General features: G+C 41.7%; 1 protein-coding gene across 3 annotated transcripts; it reads right to left on the bottom strand.

The window, feature by feature from the left end:
• Positions 1-8,716: 8,716 nt before the first annotated feature.
• LOC146673672 (serine protease FAM111A-like) lies at positions 8,717-15,834 on the bottom strand. Of its 3 annotated transcripts, none has more exons than XM_085391072.1 (6): positions 15,617-15,834; positions 13,389-13,461; positions 13,223-13,288; positions 13,060-13,122; positions 11,432-11,479; positions 8,717-11,338 (listed from the first exon to the last, which is right to left on the bottom strand). In XM_085391072.1, exons 4-6 carry the CDS (start codon positions 13,087-13,089, stop codon positions 9,590-9,592), a joined length of 1,827 nt encoding a protein of 608 aa, XP_085247198.1. In that variant the 5' UTR covers positions 13,090-13,122; positions 13,223-13,288; positions 13,389-13,461; positions 15,617-15,834; the 3' UTR covers positions 8,717-9,589. The 3 variants fall into 3 exon arrangements, with proteins under 3 accessions (XP_085247198.1, XP_085247189.1, XP_085247180.1); XM_085391063.1 differs by having other exon boundaries at positions 13,406-13,461; XM_085391054.1 differs by lacking the exon at positions 13,389-13,461.
• Between the last annotated feature and the right edge of the window lie 6,980 nt (positions 15,835-22,814).

The following is a 22,814-nucleotide window of genomic DNA, read 5'->3' as shown; positions in this document are numbered from 1 at the left end:
CCTTTCAAACAGAAGAATGGAGTGATATTTTGTAATGATTGTGAATGTACATGCTTGAAATAAAAAATAAACTGAACTGAATGATACCTATGTACAACACAAATTAATGTGCAGTGTGGTCCGTTGGGACATACTGTAACTTCTATTTTATTGTGATACTTTATTGTAATTGAGAGTCCATTTGATTAACTGTTTATTTTCATTCAGTTTAAGTATATAGTCTGCAGCTTCTCATCCTCTTCTATTGCTCATGAAGTGAAAAATGCATACAGCACATGTTCTAAGCAGTTCATTTAACTTTAACTCAAAAAAATATATATTTTTAAATGAACATAAAAAAATCACGGGAAGAATTTCCACGTGACTAAATGGCTTTATGTTAGCATTGCCAATTCTGTTATTCTATCTTAATGTACGTACTTCAGTTGGACCAGATTAATTAATTAATGATGGATTTACTTACTCACTGCAATTGAGTCCAACTTAATTCAATTGAGTTGATCTGATGCAAATTATATTAGTCCGATAAAACTATTTAATTCTATTACAAAGACATTTATTAAGATGAAATCCTTTCTATGATTATTTTAATTTCATTTCAAGAGTTGTTTTTTCGAGTGTTCAAGAAAGTCTAGGGTCTAATATTTGATTTATAACAACAACAACCTATTTCTGCAAATATTCGTCATGGTTGTGGGGGAGGCTGGGGCCTGTGGCAGGTGCACCCTCCACAGTCTATCTCTGGGCTAACACAGAAAGACAGACAACCATTTGAACTCACATTTGTGGCTAATCTTAAATCACCAATTAACCTAACCCCAATGCATGACTGTACAAGAAAAACAAAGAACCCAGAGAGAACCTACAGCAAACTCAGCCAGATTGTGAATTTGAGCCCCGGCAACAGTGCTAACCACTGCACCACCAAGCTGTCAAACAGGCTTTAAAAAAGGGATTGGCTATCTCTTAGACTTATGTAAGGATCTTACGTGTTTAACACAATTTCCTCATGCTTCACAGTAAAGTGTAACTATATAGTGTAGAATCTACTTGATATGCAGAGAGGGTAGATTAAATTATTCATATTCACATATGTTTGAGTAAAGTAAGTCAGTAATATAGCAATGTTAAACACTGCATGTGAGTCGGCTCGCGTGCTTTGGATTGTGGTTTGGGGAAGGCGTCCATCTTAGTCAAGTCAAGCAGCTTTTTTTGGTATAATGAAAAAAGGAAATTTGGTGGTTTTCCATTTACAAAAGTCTAATTTGTAATTTAAACACAAGAATTTCTTGTTTCTATGAATGTAATTAAATCATGTAGGATCAGTTTGAAGTTCAACAACTTAATTTGTTCTTGTTGAAATGACCTGATACAATCTAGTAAGAGTGGTTAGTTCCCTGGACTAATGAAATTCACAAGATCACATGAGATATCAAACTGCAGGAGTTATAAGAGGCAGACAACTACAGGTTTGTTGCAGATGAAAAAGCTGTGTTCAGTAAGTGACACTTATTCAACACATTCATCAACACTTATTGATGGATAAGTGTTGATTTAACTCAGTTGTATAAATTTATGCCAAAGCAAAACAATTGTGTGCAACGAATGCCCACTATTGAATTAAATAAATCCAACATGGCCTTTTTTTCAGTGTACGATACAAATCTTGTTAAAGATTTTTCTTTACATTTTTGTCCTTGAAAGGTTAGATCACAATATGTAGCAATAGCATACATGTGGTGTGTGTATGGTTGTCTGCCTCTTATAGCCCCAGTTGTTTTCCTGTGGTTTGAAATTTTGCGCAATCTTGTGAATTTTGTGAGTCCAGGCAACTAAGCACTGTATCATGTCATCTCAACAAAAAACAAATTAAGTTGTAGAATTTCATGCAGATCATACGTGATTCGCTTAGGTTTACCATAGAAACATGAACGTCTTTTGTATCTTGTAAAAGTAACAACATATTCAACATTATTTTCTGACTTACTGTTAGAAAGCAATAAAAGCATGCCCTAGTTCAGACACCAACCAGGAAGAAACAACATGAGAAACGGAACAACATCGTCATCCCTTATGTAGCAGGTTTATCAGAGAATCTCAGGAGAATTTCTCCAAGCATGTCATCCAAGTGCACTTCAGACACAGCCATGCTCTCAGAAAAAAAGGCTCATCGCAAAGAAAAAACTCCCAAAGTCAAGATAAACAATATAGTATGTACTGTGGAGTGTGGCAAAAAGTGCACAGACCTCTACAATGGAGAAACCAAACAGCCACTTCATTAACACCTGGCACAAGATAGAATAGCCACCTCAACAGGACAAGATTCATCTGCAGCTGAAGGATAAAAGTCACTCTTCCAAAAATGTCATCAAATTTTAGAACAAAGAAAAATACTTGAAACTTATTTGCATGTATGACTTAATGCAGGCTTCAGTTCGAGTTGTCCACCATCATGTCATAATTATTCTCATGTTATGACACATCATTGTCACTCTGTGTGAAACTTTACAGCGCAGTTCTTCTGTGCTGTAAAACACAGGTGCACATTACTCTTTACTAATGAAAATTGAAATGAGTGTGTGGGTCAGGGGTGATTTTAGCCTATTTTTTTAGCCCAAAATGAATCAAAGCACCCCTAAAGATTTCTTACGTTTTTGACAATATTTACTGTTTGTGTGACACACTACTAACAATATAAGAAGCATACAGTACTTAATTGAGACGTAACATTTTAACAACAAAAGTATAGATACCACCCCCCCGCACACGCTCACACACACCCACACCCCCTCCCAAAATGGTTTGTTCCAGTTCACCTCTCCCCTACTCTGGCTCTAGCGCCCTTTCTGCCAGTGTGATGGTGGCTGAGAGGTGTAAGTGTAAGTGCGTGGCTTAAGACAGGACATGTTAGCTGCATTTAAACTTAGTTAGGTATGAGTCAGACCATGATGAATGTGTTGAACAACACTGGACCAGCTCTTTATCCTCTCCAGGATACTTGAGGGTGCATGGGAGTTTGCCCAACCAGTCTACATGTGTTTTGTGGACTTGGAGAAGGCATTCGACCGTGTCCCTCAGGGTGTCCTGTGGGAGGTGCTGCGGGAGTATGGGGTGTCTGGCCCATTGCTACGGGCCATTCGATCCCTATACAACCGTTGCAAGAGCTTGGTTCGCATTGCCGGCAATAAGTCGGACTCGATCCCAGTGGGTGATGGGCTCCGCCAGGGCTGCCCTTTGTCTCCGGTTCTGTTCATAATTTTTATGGACAGGATTTCTAGGTGCAGCCAAGTGGCGGAGGGCTTTTGCTTTGGTGGCCTCAGAATCTCATCTCTGATTTTTGTGGATGATGTAGTTCTGTTGGCTTCATCAGGTGAGGGCCTCCAGCTCGCACTGGAACAGTTTGCAGCCGAGTGTGAAGCAGCGGGAATGAGGATCAGCACCTCCAAATCTGAGGCCATGGTCCTCAGCTGGAAAAGGGTGGAGTGCTCACTCCGGGTCGGGGATGAGTTCCTGCCCCAAGTGGAGGAGTTCAAGTATCTCGGGGTCTTGTTCACGAGTGATGGGAGAAGGGAGCCGGAGATCGACAGACGGATTGGGGCTGCAGCTGCAGTAATGCGGACACTGCACCGGTACGTCGTGGTGAAGAGGGAGCTGAGTGTAAAAGCGAAGCTCTCAATTTACAGGTCGATCTACGTCCCTACCCTCACCTATGGCCACGAGCTGTGGGTAGTGACCGAAAGAACGAGATCGCGGATACAAGCGACAGAAATGAGCTTCCTCCGAAGGGTGGCTGGCCTCTCCCTTAGAGATAGGGTGAGAAGTTCGGCCATCCGGGAGGGGCTCAGAGTAGAGCCGCTGCTGCTCCACATCGAAAGGAGCCAGCTGAGGTGGTTCGGGCATCTGACAAGGATGCCTCCTGGGCGCCTCCTGGGTGGGGTGTTCCAGGCATGTCCCACCGGGAGGAGGCCCCGGGGCAGACCCAGGACACGCTGGAGAGATTATATCTCTCGGCTGGCCTGGGAACGCCTTGGTATTCCCCCGGATAAGCTGGAGGAGGTGGCTGGGGAGAGGGAGGTCTGGGCCTCTTTGCTTAGGCTGCTGCCCCCGCGACCCGGCCTCGGATAAAGCAGATGAAGATGGATGGATGGAGTCAGACCATGTTTCTTTTTAGCTGAAAAACATTACACCCAGGTAACCTGCAGTGTTGAAAACGTGTATTAAATCCGATTCTTTCATTTCCCTTCCTGAATAGAAAGAACATGACGCAGTTGATCAAAACTCTTAAATCATTCTTTTATTCATTTCCGGAAACGGAGATATGCACCCGGCTAAAGCCTCCGCATATCTGAAGCTTTAGAAGCCAAAATATGTATAATATAATTAGTCATACGTCACACATAGTTTCGATAAAAACAACTCCTTCTGGCCTGACTAATGTGTGTGTGTGCGTGTTACTGCTTTTTCTGTCTGGTTTCCTGTTCTTAATATTGCCTCTGCAGCTCTGCACTAAACTTCCTCTTTCTTAAACTTCCCCTAACTTCAACCTCTGTTGCTAGGCGACCTATCACCCTCTGACCTAGTTCTCTCTCACAGCTGGCCTTGCTTTATAGAGGCCTTTATTATTAAACTACATAAAACAATATGATCAGAAAATACGCAAGAATATATATTTATTGAGTAACACGTGTTTTCCAACTATGTGACCCTACAATACGATCTACTCTGTATTACATTGTATTGTAACTTAAGCACATAACTAAGGCTACGTCCACACGTACACGGGTATTTTTGAAAACTGAGATTTTCCGTTTTCGTTTTAAAAAATAATTCCGTCCACACGTAAACGCAGAAATGAAGGAAAACGCTGGTAGGAACATGCCAAAGCAAGAGGTGGCGATATATTCCTAACAGTGTAGAAATGTTGGCCAATCAGAAGTCTAGAAGCCTCGGTGGGAAATAGTCAGTGTTGGGGAGTAACGGAATACATGTACCGCCGTTACGTATTTAGAATACAAAATATGAGTAACTGTATTCCGTTACAGTTACCGTTTAAAAAGGTGGTATTCAGAATACAGTTACTTTGTTGAAATAAATGGATTACACTGCGGTACTTTCCTGTTTCATTTTGTCGCGGGTCAGGACTGTTTGGGTTTTGTTTGACAGCTACGTTCTTTCGTTCCAGGCGGCAGCGTTATGGTTGCCATGGTTACAGGGCGACGCTCTCTCTCTCTTTCTGCGACTGTGTGTTTCCTGGGTGAGAGAGCGCCTTTTCGTTGTTGTTGTTGTGCTAAGCTAACAGGCAGAATGCTACAAGCATAGCTCTAAAGAATGCAGCATCATGGGCAGTATAGTCCGTGTTGCAGGGAGAATGCACTGCCATACACGTTATGTGTCTGTGAGCGCGAGGAGGGAGAAAAAGGCGAGTGGAAAGGTACGAGTTGTCGTCGAGGAAAAACGGGAGCTGGAAACATGTAAATATACAGTGGGGCAAAAAAGTATTTAGTCAGCCACCGATTGTGCAAGTTCCCCCACTTAAAATGATGACAGAGGTCAGTAATTTGCACCAGAGGTACACTTCAACTGTGAGAGACAGAATGTGAAAAAAAAATCCATGAATTCACATGGTAGGATTTGTAAAGAATTTATTCGTAAATTAGGGTGGAAAATAAGTATTTGGTCACCTCAAACATGGAAAATCTCTGGCTCTCACAGACCTGTAACGTCTTCTGTAAGAAGCTTTTCTGTCCCCCACTCGTTACCTGTATGAATGGCACCTGTTTGAACTCATCATCTGTATAAAAGACACCTGTCCACAGCCTCAAACAGTCAGACTCCAAACTCCGCCATGGCCAAGACCAAAGAGCTCTCGAAGGACACCAGGAAAAGTATTGTAGACCTGCACCAGACTGGGAAGAGTGAATCTACAGGCAAGCAGCTTGGTGTGAAAAAATCAACTGTGGGAGCAATCATCAGAAAATGGAAGACATACAAGACCACTGATAATCTCCCACGATCTGGGGCTCCACGCAAGATCTCATCCCGTGGGGTCAAAATGATCATGAGAACGGTGAGCAAAGATCCCAGAACCACACGGGGGGACCTGGTGAATGACCTGCAGAGAGCTGGGACCAAAGTAACAAAGGTCACCATCAGTAACACACTACAACGGCAGGGAATCAAATCCCGCAGTGCCAGACGTGTTCCGCTGCTGAAGCCAGTGCATGTCCAGGCCCGTCTGAAGTTTGCCAGAGAGCACATGGATGATACAGCAGAGGATTGGGAGAATGTCATGTGGTCAGATGAAACCAAAGTAGAACTTTTTGGTATAAACTCAACTCGTCGTGTTTGGAGGACGAAGAATACTGAGTTGGATCCCAAGAACACCATACCTACTGTGAAGCATGGGGGTGGAAACATCATGCTATGGAGCTGTTTTTCTGCCAAGGGGACAGGACGACTGATCCGTGTTAAGGACAGAATGAATGGGGCCATGTATCGTGAGATTTTGAGCCAAAACCTCCTTCCATCAGTGAGAACTTTGAAGATGAAACGCGGCTGGGCCTTCCAACATGACAATGATCCAAAACACACCGCCCGGGCAACAAAGGAGTGGCTCCGTAAGAAGCATTTGAAAGTCCTGGAGTGGCCTAGCCAATCTCCAGACCTCAACCCCATAGAAAATCTGTGGCGGGAGTTGAAAGTCCGTGTTGCTCGGCGACAGCCCCAAAACATCTCTGCTCTCGAGAAGATCTGCATGGAGGAATGGGCCAAAATACCAGCTACTGTGTGTGCAAACCTGGGGCCTGTTCTTCGTACGTCGCTTACTACATCCAAGATCAAATGACACATCCAAGACCAAACTATCGCGCTAACCGTGAGCTCGCTAATCCGGTTCCCCGAACACACCTGCTGTTGACGATTAGTACAGCTGGACGCAGTAATGTGACATCACTGGGTGTCGTAAAAGGGGCTACGCATCGATAGTAGAAACATTGATCGGCAACCCGCTGATTGGTCGGCGAAAATGTCGAAGGGGCGTGCACGGTATTTTCCGGCAGCAGAGCAAGAACTCTTGATTGAGGGATTTCAGGAGTTTCAGAGTTTAATTAAAACGCAAGAGAACACTGCAAAGGCTGCAAAAGCAAGGAGAGAGGGGCTGGCAGAAAGTTGCTGACAAATCAAACTCGTAGGTAATTTAATAATAATAATAATAATGGATTGGGTTTATATAGCGCTTTCCAAGGCACCCAAAGCGCTGTACGATACCACTATTCATTCACTCCCACATTCACACACTGGTGGAGGCAGCTACGGTTGTAGCCAGGCTGCCATATCGCGCCATCGGCCCCTCTGGCCAACACCATTAGGCGGTAGGGTAGATCTATCATATGACACTATATTGTCCAATATCATATGGCATTATATTATATTATAATATGTTATATTATATCCCCTTTCACATTAGAGCCACAACAGGACCCACAAGAACATGGGAACAAGTAAAAGTGGAATACAGGAGTATTCTACAGAATGGTAATATTTATCTCTTAGATTGCTTTTCGTCTCTTGGCAAGGTAATACTGGCCTGTAATACTCTGTTAGTTTGTTCATAACAGCAACCAAGAAAAGGGCAGAGGAAAAAAAGACAGGTGGTGGTCCTGCACCCCCTCGTCAACAAGTTGGTTAAGTAAATAATACCCTCACGGGAATATCGATATCTCTCAATGAGCACACTGTCGCGCTGAGCTAAAGGATCCTGTCTATCCCGCAATATACGCTGAATTCTGAGGACTCTCCTTATCAATCTTGCACCTTCCGCAATGGGTTGGTCGCGTAAACGGACAGGACATGACTGCGACAGGCTTCCCAAATCCACCTTCGCTTTTATAGCCGTGGTCTCCCATCTTGATTACACGAAGTAATTTACAATTACTACTCTGAAATATGAATTACATCTGTAATAATCACATACATGTAATAGAATGTTAATAGTACATTTCCCTTTTTTAGGAAATGACCTGTGTGAAATCAATAAATGGATCAGGTGCTGCACTGTCTTTAGTTACATTGATGTTATTTATTTATGGTGAAACAGTGGTGGAATATCGCTGTTGCTTTCGTATAAATGAAGCGGACATACCTGCGTGGCCGCGATCTAATCCTGTTTACATAAAGTAAACCTGCTCCCCAGCAGGTTTACGCTTACGGCTCTGTTGCTATGACAGCAAGTCCCGGATGAGCTTCGGGGAACCGAACGATCCAGGATCACGCAAAATCGTCAACAATCTAATCCAGCTAACTTACTTAGCGAGGTACGAAGAACAGGCCCCTGGTAAAGACCTATAGTAAACGTTTGACCTCTTTTATTGCCAACAAAGGTTATGTTACAAAGTATTGAGTTGTATTTTTGTTATTGACCAAATACTTATTTGCCACCCTGATTTACGAATAAATTCTTTACAAATCCTACCATGTGGATTCATGGATTTTTTTTTCACATTCTGTCTCTCACAGTTGACGTGTACCTCTGGTGCAAATTACTGACCTCTGTCATCATTTTAGGTGGGGGAACTTGCACAATCGGTGGCTGACTAAATACTTTTTTGCCCCACTGTATAAGTATATTCTTATACTCTCTAGACCGAAGAAGTCACTTGGATGAAACAAAACGTTTCTCCCACCAGTTTTGAAAAATTGAACCACTCTAACATGAAGGTGAGTTTAGCATTTTTTTTTTTTTTATTCAGAACTGAAATAATAACAGGAGAAAAGGATTGGTGTTACTCACTATGACACGTTTTATCTTTGGGAAGTTTTGCCAAAAAGACATGTACACCAAGCCTCAAAAAATGTGTCTGACAGAAAATCTTTTCCTGTGTGGGTTTTTCAAGAATAGTGTAAAGAATCTTGACTTGAAATAAACAAATTTCCTTTTTCAACAGGAAGGAAAGTTTAAAACAAAGAAACATTATAGTTCATAATGACAACACTAAACATGTCACAAACAGGTTAACAGCATATGGTTTGTATTACATTGTACTAAACATACACAGCAATGTTAAAACACAAGGGGTAAAAAACATGATTTTCAAAGGATGGTTTTCATTCCACCAGTAGTTATAAAACAAAACAAAAAAACAGACATAATAAAAACCCTGGGTAATACATCTGAACAGACAGCTACACACCCACTAAGTAGAAACTTCTACTAAAATCTAAACATTAAACTAAGGCCAGCTACAAGCTTGGTTTTAAAACATCACTTCTATATCATTGTAGTGTGCCTTTAAGGGTAAATACACAGTATCTGTGTTTTTCAGTCGCAAAGTCAGAAGTTTTCTTATTATATAAATTATTTTACTCAGCATGAGGTTATGTCCGCAGTATAAGCTTTGACTGTAATCTCTCTCAGTATAGGGCTACAGTAACTTCACTAAGCTTCAAATCCTCCTGTGCCTTATACCACAGGTCCCCAGAGGCACAGGTTCAGGTTACATCTTATGTGTTCAATTCTTTGAAGAATAATGCATTAGAAAAAAAGGAATCTCTGAAATCAGAAATAGTTTGCAACTTGCCCTAATCTGTATACCTAACTGACTTCCATTGGCTCCTCAGCATTGAGTATCTCTTTCAGGTGTGGGTTTCTTTTTACTGCCTTCTCAACTTTCTTCAACAGCTCCTCATTTTCACTTTCCTTCAGATTTTCCACAAAGTTTTCAAATATAGTAAGAAGAGGAATGGCATATTCAATGACGCTCTCATCACTGTTGACTGAATCACAGACATAACCTGCAGTGTGCAAACCAAAAACTCTGCCAAGTCCATCAAACACTGGAGAACCAGAGGCACCGTGATACATGAAAGTGTGGTAGGTCGCTACCTTTCCTGCTTTACATCCACCTATCAATATGTCATTAATGCCATGCTCTTTGAGCCAATCACTGATTGTTTTGATGATGAGCAGGTTTTTGTACTGATACAAATGTTCATCAATAGCCTGCCCTCTCTTATCTGTCTCAATGATACATGTAGGATCCATTTTTTTCACCCCCCCTGCTGGGTGTCCAATGATGCAGGCTTCACCATTGGCAGGCAGTGGTCCAAACTCACTGAGCAGCCCTGGTGGTACCTTTATGTTCTGTGCTCTTGTTTGCTGGTTTGGTTTTGAGCCTTCAGGGTTGAGCTCCAGAACTGCATAATCTAGATCAGCATCAAAGTCAGTGAATGTATTCTCTGCTCTAAAGTAGTAGAAATTTGTTTCTGGCTCAGACTTCTCGTAGTCAAATACAGCAAACACTTCTACATCCTGCTGCAGCGCCTTTCCTTCAACGTAACCATCAAACAAATGTGCGCTAGTCAGGATGAAAGTATCAAACAGCACAAAGCCTGTTCCCATAGAAACATCCTTAACAATGACTTTGCAAACTGACTTTCCCAGTTCTAGCAGCTTCCTGACTCTGTGAACTTCACTGAAGGACTGCTGGATCTTTCCAAAGTTTTCCTTCCTGAGATTCAGTGCTTCCTGATACAAATCACCAGGGAATCTACTCTCCATCCATCGTTTCAGATCTGGAAACTGCTCACGCAGTAGTTCATAAATCTTGTTTCTATCAACATCACTGCTGGTTTCTTTCACTGCGGTTTTTACACGGATTCCCTCCTGTTGTGCTAAATAGACGATCTCTGACCCTGATCTTCTTTCACAATTACTTTGAGAATTATTTGTTGGGCTTTCTTGCGACTTTCCATTGTTTTCTTTTTTATCTTTTGGAAGGCGTATCTTGAATTGTTTCTGGTGTAGGATTTCTACCTTTTGTGTGCATACAGTGAGGCGTTTGGGATCCTGATTGTTGGACAGCTCAAAGTTACCAAGGTCATCAATGAAGCGACCGTCTCTCTTCAGAGCCTCAGCCACAGTTATTCCCTTTTCTCCATAAACACAGAGGTTCTTGAACTGTTTTACATCATTATTTTTAAAAAGTTCCTTTGTTTTAGTGTGTAGCCCACCAACTGTGTCTATATAGAAGACAGAATAGTGCCCTTTTGGATGCACTATTTTGGAATGTTGGACTTTACCTTCAACTTTTTCTGCTCTACATGATATGATCAGACACTCACCATCATCAATGCAAGAACAGGGGAAATGTGTTGCAACAATTGACTTCTTATCCTCTTTACCTAGCTGAATGATAATGTTCTCATCTGCACACTTAATCTTCTCATTGCATTTCTCATTTGATTTTATGGCTTCCAGCACTGTGCAAAGCTGATTACACTGAACAGTATATTCATAACTAGCTTGACTGAATTTCACCGTAAAATCATGGGAATGTTGAACCTAGAGAAAATTAGAGCGAGATGGTTAGAAACACAGTGGTACTAAAGAAGCAGAGCAGTATTTTGGTCATGTAATGTAACACGGTACACTTACAGTGAAATCACTGTCATTTTCCTCCTTTGGTCGAGTTGGCGTAAATCCCTGCAGAAATAACAGATATTAAAATATATAAATACATATCAAATTATTCAAGATTCAAAGTGTTTATTGTCATGTGTCCAAAGAAAAAAAAAGCATTTCTCTATGCAATGAAATTCTTTCTTTGCTGTCCACCCTCAGATGCCGGTTAATATATACAATAGAAATAGAACAGAAAAAATACAAATAGTGCAAATAAATAAATGAAGACAGAAAAGGAGACAAAATATTGAATTGTGAAACAGAGGTGCAAAAGACCTGTGGCTGTAATATGCTGGCTTAATATGCAGGATGACCTGATGTGCAAAAAATTATTTTTACTGTTCAAAAATAGGTCAGCTGTTCAATGACAGTGGGGAAGAAGGAGTTGTTGAGTCTGGATGTTCTGGATTTCACACTTCTAAACCTTTGTCCTGAGGGCAGAAGTGTGAACAGTCCGTGTTGGGGCATGTGGGGTCTTTGAGGATGGAGGCAGCTCTTCTCTGGACTCTGTGATTGTAGATGCTCTGCAGAGAGAGCAGCGGACTCCTGATGATCTTCTCCGCGGTTGTTATCACTCTCTGCAGGCGTTTGCGGTCCATAGCAGTAGTGCTGCCATACCATGCAGTGATGCAGCTGGTCAGTGTGGTCTCCACAGTGCAGCTGTAGAACCTGCTGAGGATCTTGGCCGACATACCAAATTCCCTCAGCCTCCTCAGGAAATACAGCCGCTGCTGAGCCTTCTTGACCAGCTGTGTGGTGTTCAGTGTCCAGGTCAGGTCCTCAGAGATGTAGACGCCCAGGTACCTAAAGCTGTTCACCCTCTCCACTTCAAGTCCCCGGATAGACAGTGGTTGGTGAGGCCTCCTCTTCTTCCTCATGTCCACTATCATCTCCTTTGTCTTGTCAGTGTAGAGGGTGAGGTTGTTGTCCTCACACCATGACACCAGACCGGCCACCTCTCTCCTGTAAGCTGCTTTGCCCCCTCCAGTGATGCGGCCAATCACTGCAGTGTCGGGCGTGAACTTCAAAACGATGTTATCTTTGTTGGAGGTGACACAGTCATGGGTGTACAGGGTGTAGAGGATGGGACTGAGGACACAACCCTGTGGAACTCTAGTGTTTGTAATAATATTGGCTGAAGTCCTGTTTTTTAAGGTTAACCTAATAATGTATTTTGTCTTGCTTTGTTTTTTTTTAGTTTGTAATGTAGATTATTTAAAAATACCTTTATGTCATGTTTTTTTAATATTTGGTATTAAAATTTTGTATTCTGATTACAAAAGTGTGAAAAATGGTGAATCTCCTTGTAAGACCTTCCTTTGTCACAATTTGTGGGTTGCACACAGTGTTGGATAATATGAAGCAGACCCTTGCAGAGATGTGAAGCATGACGTGGCCCTCAGACCAAATCACTGGTATGTGCATATCTCATCAATCATACTTCAACTCCCTATAAAGCTCACACAGATTCAGTTTTCATTGACAGTGTCAGAAATGTAAAGGTTCATATTTCATGATTACATAAAATATTAAACATGTCAAGAACCTACGAGCTTGTTTATTGTTCAATCAGCTATTTTCACACTGACATAAGACCTCACCTGAGGGGGTTTAGGTCCTTCTGACTGCATGCTTGCTTTGCTGCTGCTGCCACTGGGACTGTTCTGTTAAAAAAAGAAAAGCACAGATAAATTAATTTGGCTGATAAATACAGAGTAGAAATGGGGAAGCAATAACATTGCAGTATTATTAGTTTTTACTTACCGTTTGCTTGGAAAGAAAGTCCCTAATATCTCCAGTGTTCTTTGATCATTTGGGAGGCATTTTCTCCTGCAATCGTGAACATAAAAGCAGAGTATGTCAAGTGTTTGTTCTTAAGACGGAAAAAAACTGTGGTGTTTCGAACAGTTTTGTTGTCCAGAAGACTCACATTGAAACTAAACACACCTCTGTTTTTTACTGTAGTCGTCAGGGAGGGATGAAAAAGTTCAGATGTTGATATCCTGATAAAAATAAATAATTAATATCTAAAAAATATCCAGAAAAGGAAAATGCTGAAAATGCCTGTTGGCACACATTATGAGCAAATAGTTGGAAAATGTCAAAATACAACTAACCATGGATGTCTTGTGGGTTTCTCTAAGTTTCTCCAAACTGAGGCTTTGTTGCTTTTCAAAAATACACTACACAAGTAGCAACAAATTGCCCACCAAAAGTCACGTGTGTGCTGCTTACTCTTACTCTTGAGCCTCTGAACTAATCAGCATAGAGCCCAGCAGCTAAGGTTGCTTAGAAGGACTTACACCAGAAGAAGTACTTTTTTTTTCTTTTCCTAAAAACATCTAACAGGAACATTTCCTGTTCTAGGAAACCAAAACATGGTCCATCATACTCATTTTTGTGTTGGATTTGATTAAATTTTGTAACAAATTAGATATGGCAGTATGTCTGTAAGGGGGTAATTTAGCCAAAAAGCATAAAAAGCAAAATAAATTCTCAACAGCTATAAATTGTTATGAATTATTATGGTACATTAAATATCTTAGAATCCAAAATTACAACCAGAACGAAGCAGGGCCATGATAAGATAAGACTGGTCTAATAACTGTATGAAACACATTTCCTTCGTGCGTGTGCCTGATGCATGCAAAAGAAAGGCTGCAGGAAGCACTTTGTTCTTTAACGTCTCAATGGTTTGGTTCAGCAAAGAACAGTGTCTCTTTACTAAAGCTGCATTTGTGCCGGCAGATGCTCATCTCATCTCCTATAAAGTTGTCTACTGAGTGGCACAGCCTCAAAAGCCGCACAACTGCCAAAGAATTAATACTCCCTGTGCTGTGGCTATGGTTTTCACTATGATTGATGACACAGCAGCCAGCAAACTATGGGCTATTCCTCTGTCCAATAATACAATCAGCAGGCAAATATCTATGTCAAAGAGGAGCACCTTAATGATAAGGTGCGTGACAGCCACTTTTCTCTGCAGATGGATGAAGTTTCAAATTTAACTGTTACAACTTTCTTATGAAACCTTGTGGCATACCTCAGTGACATGTTTCTGAAACTCAATGAACTGGATTTCTGCCTCAGCTTTTGTTGATGCACAGTTAAAGTGGCTTTGTTTAAAGTGTATTGCACAGCGCTATGTACTGCCCCCTTGTGGTCATCCTACAAACAATGCAGCATGAAGGAGCTGCATGTTGCATATAATGATGCAATGAGGATCCTTTTTAGGATAGGGTGCAGTGCCAGTTAGATGTTTGCAGCTGTGGGTGTTTGGACTTTTAAAGCACCTTTAATAAATGTAATGTTCATATTTAGAGGTGTGTGCAGCTGCTTTTTCTCTGCAGATGGATGAAGTTTCAATGGCTCCAGTAACAGTATCATTTTAGCACTCTCAGATCCGACAGTGAGTGGTTCCCGCTACTCATCCAGTCTGAGGAAGCACTGGTTGAAGTTTTTGGGCATTTATTGATTTCTTTTAAGTAATCGTCTATTTTATGAATATTATGGTTTTAAATTTTTTACAATGTTTTATATTTTATATATATAAATTTTTTTATTAAGGTTTATATGTTGTGTTTTGTCTTGTTTCTATGGACATAAAGTCAGTCAATAAAGACTGAATTGAAATGAAAATTACCGGATTCTATCACGTTGTCATCGTCCCGGCGCGCTCTCTCTCTCTCTTTCTCTCTCTCATCGCTATGCCTGTGCGGAGCTCATGTTGGGCTCCCGCCTTTGGCCCACGTACCTGCAGTTAATCCCCCATGTAATAGATTTCAGGGACCCGTCCTGAATCCTGAACCCTTGGACCCCCTGAGCGTGAGTGTTGGCAGTTTGGCGTGGAGTTTGTGTGTGAGGATGGTTAGGGTCTCACTCCCCTCGTGGGGAATGAGAGGAGCTGAGCGAGTTTAGACCCCTGGAGCGCGGACCCTCCCCCACCTGTATATAGAGCCTTCCGGTGTTGTTTAATAAAGAACTGTTTAACTGTGTCAGTCCGCGCCTGAGTCCGTCCCGCCTGCCCTGACACACGTATTTCTTAAATCCAGCTTCACACACACCATTTAATCTAGGTCAGTTTTTGAGCAGGTTTCACTGGTGTAAATTAGCCTATATCCTCTGAGATACAAACACGGGTGAGAAAGTTAAACTCACCTTTCAGTCCGACTTCTCCAGATATTTCCAGATGTTTCTCCGGTCAGGCTGAGAGAGCCGCTGACTTTCACAAACACGCGTGGGAAATGGAGCAAAGATCCACAACGTTTCGTGACAGCAGCTCCTAAAGTTGATGATCGGGTGAATAAGAGCGAAAGTTGGGCGAGCGCTCAGTCCTCTGACCGCTTCGGGAGTGAGTCAGAGCAGTCAATACTGGCGCCTCTTCACCGGGAACAAATCCGCAAATAACCCCGCCCATATCTGTCAAATTCAACCCAATTGAATCACAGAGACAAGTCTGCTCAGTATGAAACGTACGGCGGGAGTGTGAGTGTGACATACATTTTTGTGGTTTAACATGTTTCTATTTAATAATTAAACTGTTTCATTTAAAACTATAGTTTAAAAAAACTGTCCTGGCTAAATTGCACCACAATAACTCCTACTTTAGAGCAATGAGTGTCATATCCAACCGATTGCGGGAGTGTGATTATGACGTTATTTCTGTGGATTGCAGTGGTGGGCAGAACAATCCAAATATCAACAATATTAATTGATATTTAAAGTTTGTATTGATATTAATCAATACCATTACCAGTGTAATGAAATCAATACTTTCGTTTCTGTTTCTCGCCTGTATTGCACTGCTGCGGTTTCATCAAAGAGGCAACCTGGCTGTCTGTGTAAGTGCCGCTGCTTTGATGTGTCACTGCAGGGAGCAGGCGCAGTTTGCTCCTCCCCCTCCCGTCTTGCGTTTTAACGTACGGTCACGTGACTGAGCAGCGCTAGGCAAGCAATAATAATAATTAATAATAACAGAAAAGGCAAAGCATACATGATTGTGTTCAAATCTTTCAAAATGTGAAGTCAGAAACTTTATTATGACGCAAGTTCAACTTGCTCAGGTTATCTGGCTTCGTTTAGCCTAACATCAGCAGGGAGGTTAGGTTAGCTAAGTGATTACATGACACTTCATGAATAAAAACAGGGTTTCTCAATCTAGCCATGAGCGTGTACACATCAAACAATCAGCACTGGTAAGACACGATCAATCAGAAACACGGACCGAGTCGCACGTTTTAGTGTGTATTCACAAGTTAACTGGCTCGTCATTACTCTGTTATTAATGCATGGAAGTTGTTCATTGTTTTCATTGAAGTGTGAAACAGAGATGTGTGCAAAAGACCTGTGGCTGTAATATTAAACATATTAGAAACTTAAAAATGTAACTATTTTAAAAGTTCAACAATTAGCTCCTTTCACACCAACATAAGACGTCACCCACGAGGGTGTAGCTCCCTGTGGCTCCATGCTCGCACTGATGCTGCTACCACCAGGGCTGTCCTGATTTAAAAACAACAACAACAACAACAACAACAAACCCACCACACACACACACACAAACGCACATACAACAAAATCTTTGGCGACAAGTGATAGATATCCATATTATAAATGGGGAAGGATGGACACAGCACTTTTATTAGCATTTTACTCACAGTTTGCCTTGCTAAAAAGCGCATGATGTCCCCCACATTCTTTTTTTTCATTTGGGAGGCATTTTCTCCTGAAATTAATAATAGGGTATCTGATGTGCTTGTTTTTGTTGGGGTTAAAGGCTAACAAACCAGACATAGTGGTGGTAGACAAACAGAAGAAGACGGCCGTAGTGATCGATGTAGCGGTTCCGAATGACAGCAACATCAGAAAGAAGGAACCCGAGAAGCTGGAGAAATACCAAGGGCTCAGAGAAGAGCTCGAGAGGATGTGGAAGGTGAAGGTAACGGTGGTCCCCGTGGTATTCGGAGCACTAGGAGCAGTGACTCCCAAGATAGGCAGATCCCGGGAACAACATCGGAGATCTCTGTCCAGAAGAGCGCAGTCCTGGGAACAGCTAACCCTCAAGCTCCCAGGCCTCTGGTAGAGGACCCGAGCTTGAAGGATAAACTGCCCGCAGGGGCGTGCTGGGTGTTTATATATATATATATATATATATATATATATATATATATATATATATATATATATATATATATATATATATACAGTGGGGCAAAAAAGTATTTAGTCAGCCACCAATTGTGCAAGTTCCCCCACTTAAAATGGTGACAGAGGTCAGTAATTTGCACCAGAGGTACACTTCAACCGTGAGAGACAGAATGTGAAAAAATAAATCCATGAATTCCCATGGTAGGATTTGTAAAGAATTTATCCGTAAATCAGGGTGGCAAATACGTTTTTGGTCACCTCAAACATGGAAAATCTCTGGCTCTCACAGACCTGTAACGTCTTCTGTAAGAAGCTTTTCTGTCCCCCACTCGTTACCTGTATGAATGGCACCTGTTTGAACTCATCATCTGTATAAAAGACACCTGTCCACAGCCTCAAACAGTCAGACTCCAAACTCCGCCATGGCCAAGACCAAAGAGCTCTCGAAGGACACCAGGAAAAGTATTGTAGACCTGCACCAGACTGGGAAGAGTGAATCTACAGGCAAGCAGCTTGGTGTGAAAAAATCAACTGTGGGAGCAATCATCAGAAAATGGAAGACATACAAGACCACTGATAATCTCCCACGATCTGGGGCTCCACGCAAGATCTCATCCCGTGGGGTCAAAATGATCATGAGAACGGTGAGCAAAGATCCCAGAACCACACGGGGGGACCTGGTGAATGACCTGCAGAGAGCTGGGACCAAAGTAACAAAGGTCACCATCAGTAACACACTACAACGGCAGGGAATCAAATCCCGCAGTGCCAGACGTGTTCCGCTGCTGAAGCCAGTGCATGTCCAGGCCCGTCTGAAGTTTGCCAGAGAGCACATGGATGATACAGCAGAGGATTGGGAGAATGTCATGTGGTCAGATGAAACCAAAGTAGAACTTTTTGGTATAAACTCAACTCGTCGTGTTTGGAGGACGAAGAATACTGAGTTGGATCCCAAGAACACCATACCTACTGTGAAGCATGGGGGTGGAAACATCATGCTATGGAGCTGTTTTTCTGCCAAGGGGACAGGACGACTGATCCGTGTTAAGGACAGAATGAATGGGGCCATGTATCGTGAGATTTTGAGCCAAAACCTCCTTCCATCAGTGAGAACTTTGAAGATGAAACGCGGCTGGGCCTTCCAACATGACAATGATCCAAAACACACCGCCCGGGCAACAAAGGAGTGGCTCCGTAAGAAGCATTCGAAAGTCCTGGAGTGGCCTAGCCAGTCTCCAGACCTCAACCCCATAGAAAATCTGTGGCGGGAGTTGAAAGTCCGTGTTGCTCGGCGACAGCCCCAAAACATCACTGCTCCCGAGAAGATCTGCATGGAGGAATGGGCCAAAATACCAGCTACTGTGTGTGCAAACCTGGTAAAGACCTATAGTAAACGTTTGACCTCTGTTATTGCCAACAAAGGTTATGTTACAAAGTATTGAGTTGTATTTTTGTTATTGACCAAATACTTATTTTCCACCCTGATTTACGAATAAATTCTTTACAAATCCTACCATGTGAATTCATGGATTTTTTTTTCACATTCTGTCTCTCACAGTTGAAGTGTACCTCTGGTGCAAATTACTGACCTCTGTCATCATTTTAAGTGGGGGAACTTGCACAATCGGTGGCTGACTAAATACTTTTTTGCCCCACTGTAATAATAACCACTGCAGCCAAGAAGAGTGCCTGACGAGCCCAGTTGTAAGTAAGCTATTAAGACTCGACTGTACACAGTGTTCGTGTTTTCCTCCGAAAACAATAAGTTCCGTTGGAGCAGTCTTTCAACGCCTCTCTCTGTCTCTCGCAAGAAAAATTGACCCACACAACAAAGTAAAGCTATTTTTCGGCTACGAGCCGACAGGGACCCCGCCGTATTAGTCAGAGGTCCCTTTACTACAGTTCGGAGTCAGACCTTCAGTAATAGTAATAAATCACACAGCAATAGTACATTCACGTTGTTGTAAAAAGCATGATAATATATTAAGTATTCCAAAGTATTCAGAATACGTTACTGTCATTGAGTAACGTAACGGAATATGCTACAGAATACATTTTGGGGCATGTATTCTGTATTCTGTAACGGAATACATTTTAAAAGTAACCTTCCCAACACTGGAAATAGTAAACAAGGATGGGGCATAGAAGCAGAACCTAGTAGTATGTGTGGAGGGACAGTAACTTTGTGTGTATATGTAAGCATTTAAGCACTGCAGAGAGTACAATTAACAGTAACGGTATTGTAGAAATTCATTTCACCGAAACAATAACGTGGCGTACAGTGTGACGTCAAAAAAGGTGCACACCTTTGACACTGCGTTTTATGCATTTTCTCCGTTTTCTCTGTTTTCTCCGTTTTTCTCATCCACAGGTAAATGCAAAAACTGAGTTTTCAAAAATATCCACCCTGGCCGGAGTTTTTAAAAATCTCCGTTTTCAGTGACCGAAAACGCCATTTACGTGTGGACGAAAGTTGCAAACGCATAGAAAAATCTGCGTTTTCAAAAATACCCGGCTTAAACTTGTCCGTAGCCTACTGTTGTTACCACTGTGTTATGTGAAGGCTGTGTGCAGGCAGGAGTGGTGGTAAGGAGGACCCAAGGTACAGACACTCAGAGGCAAAACTTGAACTCAAAACAGCTTTAATGCTAAACTCAAATGCAACATAACTGGATATATCAAAATAAACTTACACCGGAAGACTGACAGAACACACAGCAAGATAAGGGTAGATCGCGAAACGGACACAGAGAAACACAGGGCTTAAATACACAGAGGGAGCAAACAGGGAATAGGTAACAGGAGGGAAACACAGCTGGGGCAAATCAGGTCTAACGAGACAAGGGGAAGCAAAACCAGATACATTAACATCAGACGTGGACCTTCAAAATAAAACAGGAAACATAACAAAGACTGAACTAAAGACACAGACTCACATGCAGGCACTGCAACAAAGGGAACAAAGACATGGGACCAGGGCAGACAGACACTGACTGGACACGGGGATATAGCAACTAAGGATTACACAGAGACATAAACCATAAGACATAACTCTAACGAAGAAACCAAAGAATAGAAATGATAAATAATACAATAAACTCAAAACCCTGGGTCAACGACCCAGGCATCCCAACACACTGTCTTGTTTGAAATGGAATGAGGGAAGTTGGTGTTGAGAAATCAGTTTTACCCCGGTTCTTTTTATTCCTCGAGCATCCAGAGACGGCACCGGACTCAGTAGTCATTTTCACAAAACCTTTATTCATCTTTATTCATCTTCATTTAAGCATGCATCTTCTAGAAGGGAAGACGAGGCCGGTGTCCCTCTCCAAATCTTCACCCCTTTGTTAGTTACAGCCAGCTTTATAGAAGCGACCCCATCATAAAACCCCCTCTACGGTGTGCTGCAAACTCTGTCTGTGTCTATGTGCACGAGCACATGAATGCCTACATGTACGCGTTCCCACGTGTCTATGTGAGTGCTCGTGTGTGCCTGTTTACGCATACCTGTGTGTATGTGTGAGTGCACATGAGTGAGTGTGCGTGTGGATGTGTGTGCGTGACAGTTAAAACACTGTGGGTGTAGGTAACTCCCTAGAGGTCATAAAACCCCTCTCCCTTCCAAACCACAGTTACAAATGTTGAGACCCCCACCCTAAAACATCCTCTGGGGAATTTCCACTCAGTGGGGGAGAGGCCTCCTACAATCTACTCCTAAGTTCACGACACAGTGAGGCCTTTATTACTTTAAGGGCAGTGTCTCTACAATAATTCTACATTATATTTTAACACATTTCTAAACTCTAAAATAAGCTAAACATTCTACATTGGTTATCTTGTAATATGTGCACGTGCTGATATTAAACCCAGGAGCCACATTCAGGTAAAAGTGTGAGATCAAATGATCCATCAATAAAGGATAATGTTGGATCAGTGTTTCAATATTTATATCTTTTATTAGATGTACATGTGGTTTGGTTATTCGCCTTTTGGTTGAAAGTACACTGAGAGAGGACTTTTTTTTTATTAGTGGATATTAATAGTGTTTTTTTTATATTAATGTAATTTTTTCATCTAATTGAATACAATCTATTTGTTTATGATTGTCAGTCCAACAAGGGCGAGAGGAAAGAGGGAACGTGAGGAGAAAGTACAAGGTCAGGAAGAACCAGGTAAGAAAACAGACAGGGAACAGTGACAGGCACAACAGAAACTGTTAAACTGCTTGAGAGACTTGACCACCAAAAGTGATTTGCCAGCCTCAAGGTGAGGCCACATAGGTTAAAATAAAAGAAAAACTCTGCAGAGCCATAGTAGTATCTGCAGTAAAGATCTTTTAATACATAGTATACATTGTACCAGAGGCAAAGTTGCCTCCATTTTTATATTTTTTATTAACATTTTGTACAATTGCATGTTTCAAGGACTCTATTTTGGAGTGTATTTTTATATATCTGTATTGTATTATACATACACATTAAAAGTGAAACTCAGTCCAAAAAACGTACTCAGTTTACTTCTTACTCACTATGAGCATCATTTTTTCCGACAGTAATTAAGGTTAAAATATGTTTGTTTGTTCTTTTTAAATTCCAATTCATTCTTCTTTTGCAGCATTTAAATAACCTTTATCAGATTTGATGGTTTTGTTACAGACTTTTAAAAAGGTGTTTTGCTTTTCTTTCACAAATGTGGGGATTAAATTGTGTTAAAATGTACAAAACAGTGATTTCGTGTTTTGTGACGAGGACCCAGGCACAGAGAGACTTGATGAATTTAAGAATCTAATGATTTAATAAAGAAATTTGCAGACTTGCACAGAGATGGTAAAATTATGATGACTGATAACGGAGACGAAGACAACAGACGATGAGGACAGGAAGGAGGAACAGGGGTTTAAATGCACCAAGGAGACAGTCATAGAGAACTCGGGACAACTGGAGACATTTAAGGATGCAGGGACTGACAGAGACAGGGAAGAAGTCATCATGACGAGTAAAATTTATCTTGCCTGGCTGGGCAGCTCTCTGGGTGCTCAGCACCCCCAAAGCTCTGATCCTAGAATCGCCCCTGGTGTGGATGATCATAGATGATCTAACCATGTATATTTAACCTGAGAGGGTTAAAACATAAACATTATACATTACATACATTACATTTCAGTATTATGGCTTGCAATATGTATCGTGGTTACAGTAAGTTTTTTAAT

The sequence above is a fragment of the Rhamphochromis longiceps genome, linkage group LG3, assembly GCF_057381845.1.
Source record: "Rhamphochromis longiceps isolate RC_006_pf linkage group LG3, R_longiceps_female_GT1.1, whole genome shotgun sequence".
Lineage (NCBI taxonomy): Eukaryota > Metazoa > Chordata > Actinopteri > Cichliformes > Cichlidae > Rhamphochromis > Rhamphochromis longiceps.
The sequence above is the reverse complement of the archived record's forward strand: the minus strand, read 5'-3'. Positions and strand labels throughout refer to the sequence as shown.